The sequence below is a fragment of the Varanus komodoensis genome, unplaced genomic scaffold (assembly GCF_004798865.1).
Source record: "Varanus komodoensis strain SLA01 unplaced genomic scaffold, ASM479886v1 scaffold56, whole genome shotgun sequence".
Lineage (NCBI taxonomy): Eukaryota > Metazoa > Chordata > Lepidosauria > Squamata > Varanidae > Varanus > Varanus komodoensis.
This window is the reverse complement of record NW_025336169.1, coordinates 4536884-4542187: the sequence shown is the minus strand read 5'-3', so window position 1 is coordinate 4542187 and position 5304 is coordinate 4536884. Positions and strand designations below refer to the sequence as shown.

Here is a 5304-nt window from a genome sequence, read left to right as displayed (position 1 = left end):
CCCCCCCCCCCCCCCCCGAGATCCACCTGAGTGGGCAGCACGGTCCGGAACCTCTGGGCATTCAGCCTCCCCAGATCACCCCAGCTTTTAGTATGATGAAGAGGGGGGAAAGCACCCCCCACCCCCGGCTTCCCCCATGCAGCCCTCCCATCTACCCCCGCGTCCCTCCCTTTTTCATGCATTGCTCCAAATTTACCTTTCCCTCTGGGCTGCCGGGTCAACGGTCGGAAGGATTCCAGCTGCTGGAGGCGAGACGAAGGGGGGAAGGGAGCTCCGGCCCTGGGTCCAGCGGCAGAGCGTTTCCAGGCACCGCTCTGACAGTTCCAGCGGGGAGAAAATCCTGGCCCAGCCTGACATGTCAAGGAGAACTTGTGCAGCCGAGGAAAGCCGAGCAGGTGCTCCAAGGCGAACGCTGTTGCCCGTGGGATGCTTAAGTGGGCACACCCGTGGGCTGAGACCGCCTTGCTCCAAGGATGCTGCCTTCCACCAAGCCCGGGATTGCTGGCACAGGCTGGCAGCAGCCTTCCAGTGTGGCTCTGGCAGGGGGCTTTCCAGCCCACCCTGGAGATGCCCAAGACTGAACCTGAGACCCTTGGCATGCAAGGCGAGCACTCTCCCCGGAGCATCAGAGCCTCAAGCTGGCGGCTGGGAGAATGGGGATTCGGCTCGTACGACAGGGCTGGCCCCACATGGCCACCCAAAGGCCACGGAAAGGAGCTGCCCACCCCACCGTGGGACGGATCCTTCGTACCTGTTAAGGCACATGATCTTTCCTCTCTGCCAAGGAAATGGTCAGCAGGCTTTTCACCAAGCCCGCCGTTCCCGTTTTGTAGGACTGGCCGGGTCCATGGAGGCAGTGCGAAGGCACAGGCCTCCCAGGTCTGGCTCAGCCCCAGCACCCGGCCCCGGGACCCGGACCTCTGCGAAAGGATACCAGCCAGGCCCATCAGCAGCCCACACAAGTGCAGCAGGAGAGGAGGGCGGCGGGGAAGAACCTGGCCGAGGGCGAGGAGCAACCCAGCCAACAAGGCCGTGGGGGCCCAGCCCGAGCGCCCCCCGTGACGCTGGCGACACCCCAGCGTGGCCAAGTGCACCGGGAGGTAGCTGCCGACGGCGGGGCCGGGCAGGGCGCCGCACAGTCCAGCGAGGAGGAGGTACAGGAGGGCCGAGGTGGCGGCACCCACCGCCGCGGCGTGGAGGTAACAGAGCGGGCCCTGCTGCCGCTCCAGGCGCCAGGCCAGCAGCGGGAAGCACAGCAGGTTGACGGCGAGCAAGGCGGCGTCCGTGTGGCACAGGCAGTAGGAGACCAGGCGGTAGGCTGTGGGAGATGAGCCGCCGGTGTTAGTGACGGTGCTTGCCATGTGCAGGTGCCCCTTCTTGCCCGTAAGGGGAACTCGGAGCAGCCGGTGGTCCACCGAGCGCACGGTCTTGTGCAGGCTGAGACAGGAAAGGCCTGACACCTCCCCACATGCAGGGCTGGCTGGGGCACGCGGGGAGCTGTGGGGTGTTTTTCTGGCTAAACCCGCTCAGGATTGTGTCCAGGATAGACAAAACAAGTCCATTAACACAATTCCACAAAATTCCCGGTTTATAATAAGTGGGCAGACAGACCTTTGCTGCAATGGGCATCCCCCTCTCCCCTTTTGTTCTCATGCTTCTTTGTTCACACTTAACGAAATTAAGGGGTCCCAGCCTTCTCCCCGAAAGGCTGGAGGTCTTGGAAGGTGTCCGCTCTGCCTCAACGCGCCTTCCCTTAGCAGGTCTCTTCCAGGTGCCATGCTGGCTCAGTGTTTGGCGTTGCAGGCACAAGTTCTGGATCGCAACAGGTCGACTGGTTTATTGTTTAATAAAGGAACCCAAGGTGGGTTGCATAACCCCCCACTCCCCATCTTATCTTCCGAACAGCCCTGTGAGGTAGTTTGGGCTGCGAGTCAGTAACTGCCCACCCAGCGCGCTTCCGAACTTCTGGGTCCCCAGTCCAACCCCACCCACCCCACCTCGTCCCAAGGAAAGCTGGCCTCGCAACCCGCCCTGTCCCCCCAAAATAAAGCTGGCCGTTGCATGAGACGAGCCACAGAGGTTAGCAAGAGGCAGCTCCCACTCCGGCATAAATCCAGGCATGCCCAGAGCTGTGGGAAGGGGCAAAACTGGTGTCCCGCACTGAGCAGGCGGTTGGACCCGACGGCCTCCACGGCCCCTTCCAACTCCTCTGTTCTCTGAGTCTGTGAAATGGGCAGGCAGCTCTCTTTCTGGACGCGGCGTGGCTTCATTATGGGAGCTTGCTCCACAGGGCCAAGTGCGACCTGGAAGGCACAGGCACCTACCTTGGGAGGGGCTGGTCAGCAGGCTGGGCTCCAAGGCCAAACTCTCCCCGACGCCAGTCCACCAGACCAGCCAGAGCAGCAGCATGAGGGCAGAAGAGGCGACGGGGGGCAGCTGCGGCCCCCGGGGCCTGGCCAAGAGCCTTCTGAGCCACATGCCCCTGCGAGGACAGAGGAAGGGCAACGGCTGCCGCGTCTCGGTACGTGCAGGCAGCTCGGACTCATCGGTTCAGGGAGACTTTTGCGCTGCAGGCAAGGCGGCGGAGCGGCTTCTGATCCCAAACTCTGGCCGCGGAAGTGCCCTTGGCCGTACAGGGACAGAGTTTGGCTTGTATCATCCGCTGGACCAGACTGAAAGGCAGAGGGGAGATATTTTTATCAAGAGAGCTTTGCCTTGCACCCACAGCCACTGCTTGCCTTCCTGGCTGAATGTGGGTGATCACAGCAACCACACATGCATAACTGCCGGCCCACAACACAATTTTAGAGGCCCTCCTTAAGAAGCCCCCAACAAACGACACAGGCCAGGCGACAACTAAGGAGAGGGTCCCTGGGTGGTGGCACCCCAGGTGTGACACGCCTCCCAGGAAAGGCTCATGTGGCACCTGCGTTGTGGTCTTTTTGGCACCAGGTTATTCTTCCAGGCATTTTAGTACCCAGCGGGGCCCATCTCCAGGTCCTCCTGCCTTCCACTGGATGCCCCAAATCATCCGAGGCTGGGGAGTTTTGCTCAGCCACATGGAATGAACCCCTTAGTTTTGTTTTTTAATTATTTAAAATGTGTTATTGTATTTCTGATTTTTTTTGTGCTGCTTAACTTTGGTTGTATACTGTGGGTTTACATTATATCTGTTCTGTTTTACTGTGATGTATACTACAATTTTAATTGCTGCAAACTGCCCAGAGAGTTTGGGCACTATAGAAATCTAAGAAATACATCAATAAAACCCTGAATTAGAACGATGATCCCTATTTTACATAGTCTGATCACCTGTATTATTTATGGAGGCAGGAGCTGAGATACACCAGCTTAAGAACTAAAGCCACCTGGTAAGGTTAGGGCAGGTGGGAAATCATAGCTATGATCCAGTTAGCGTCTAATCCTGTGCAACTGGAGACAGGAAAAAGGGCTACCAATTCCCAGGATGCCCATGTCAGCTGACTAGGAATTTGTAAGTCTTTTTCATGTCTTAACTTGCACAGAGTTCGGCCTTTGGTCATAGGATTTATTCATAAAATGGCACTCAAGGTGGACAGCAATAATACAACCAAAAGTAAAGCAAAATGTGATTAAAACTATCATTAAAAACAAATCTGTTCAAAACACAATGGGAAACACAATATGGAAAGCAACAAGCCGCACCCAACCTAATGATTTTCCCTTTGGTGATGGCCGCCTGCCTGCAGAAGGGCAACAGAGAGGGGATCGACCCAGGGCTCTCTGGGCAGCAGGTGCAGAGCCTGGAGCCAGCACCAAGAAGGCCCTTCCTCTTGCTCTCGCCAAACATGCCAAACACGGCTCTGATGGCAGAGGCATTGAACCTTGAGTGAGTCATAAGAGGTTGTTCTTCCAGAGGGTCATACTGGGCCTTATAGGTCATGAACACCACTTTCCTTTCTCCTGGAAGCAGATAATATGGCTATGCACCTGAAACAATTTCCTCATGTGATTAAAAGAGGGCTATGGGTAACCCATATCAAGTCTCATGTTAAGTCATTTACACGGGACTTGATATGGGTTACCCATAGCCCTCTTTTAGGAAGAGGGAAGGAATAAACCCACCGATACGAGGGGCTTTCAGCACCTCACTCCCTCTCTTGGCATGCTGGAACTCGGGCCCGCCCAGGGAGATGCTTGGTGGCATGGCATGAAGGCCTCCTCCACACAACATATTGCTCATTGTGTTCCTGCCCCCAAATGACAGCTTTCAAGGCCCACATTTTTTAACAATACAAATAATGGAGCATTTGAGCAAAAGCTAAAACATTGAAAGAGGCCACGAAAAAGATGTCAAGAAAGCTTTCTTCCAATCTGGTGTCTTCCAGATAGACTCCAACTCCCATCATCCCCAGCCAGCATGACTGGAGGAAGAGCTGGGACCTCACCAGTTGGAAAGACAACCTTCTCAGGCAGCCTTTAAACAAAGGGAGTGGAAATCATGGGAGAGGGCCAGCCTGTCAAAGGCTTTTGGACGTGATGGCAAAACGAATCCTGTGTCCCGAAGCAGATCCCTTCTGTGTAATAAGGGGACGGGAGCAGATCAGGTGACAGGCGAGGGGTGTTCCTGCCTTCATGACCCACTTGCCAGATCCCCCAAAGGCCCCCTCGAGGGGCCGGAAGCAGGCCTTCCTTTCCAGGAACTGGAATTGGGGACTGCCTGCCTGGAGTGGCGGGAGCAAGCCAGGGGCGTGGGCCAAAAGCACTCTCGCATTTTATTTATTTATTTAAAGCATTTATATACTGCTTGATATACCACTTTCAAAACGGTTCTCACAGTAATTAAAATAGAGAAAATCCAACCGTTTAAACAATTTAAAACAGATTTGCCTGCAACCCCCGCCCCCCAGCAATACCCTGGCTTGAAGCTGGCAATGTCAGCAAGCCACAGCAGCGGCATCTCGCCCCTTTGGGATGCGGGGACAAGGCGGCACTGGGGGAGGAGGCGAGCCTGCTGGGGCACCCCAGGAGCCGTGGCTGCGGCTGCCTGAGGTTCTGCACCCTGACATCCAGTGTCCAGGTCCCCCCCTCAGCCTCCTCTGGGTTTCCGGCTGCTCCCCTCCAGAGACCCCACGCTGCTGCCCGGCCTCCCCGCACCCACGCGAGGGCATCCCTGCTTGCAGGAATGCAGGGGACCCCTCCCCGCCCTTCCTTTCCTTTACCCAGCTCAGGAAGGGATGTTTGGTGGGAGAGGCTGCCGCCGCCCCGGCCCGTCAGCACCGGGGGGCCGCTGTGCGGCCATTTTGCGCGTGCCTGCATTTCTGT

The 5304-nt window shown here is 56.8% G+C and overlaps 1 protein-coding gene across 1 annotated transcript in view; it reads right to left on the bottom strand.

The window, feature by feature from the left end:
• The window catches only part of RHBDD3 (rhomboid domain containing 3), a 7995-nt gene extending 2691 nt beyond the window's left edge, over window positions 1-5304 (bottom strand). The window contains exons 1-4 of the mRNA XM_044449015.1: window positions 5202-5304; window positions 2325-2672; window positions 935-1318; window positions 197-350 (exon numbers count right to left, since the gene is read on the bottom strand). Of these exons, the coding sequence (XP_044304950.1) occupies window positions 197-350; window positions 935-1318; window positions 2325-2478 (692 nt within the window). The 5' untranslated portion in view covers window positions 2479-2672; window positions 5202-5304. The remainder of the gene's footprint in view (window positions 1-196; window positions 351-934; window positions 1319-2324; window positions 2673-5201) is intronic.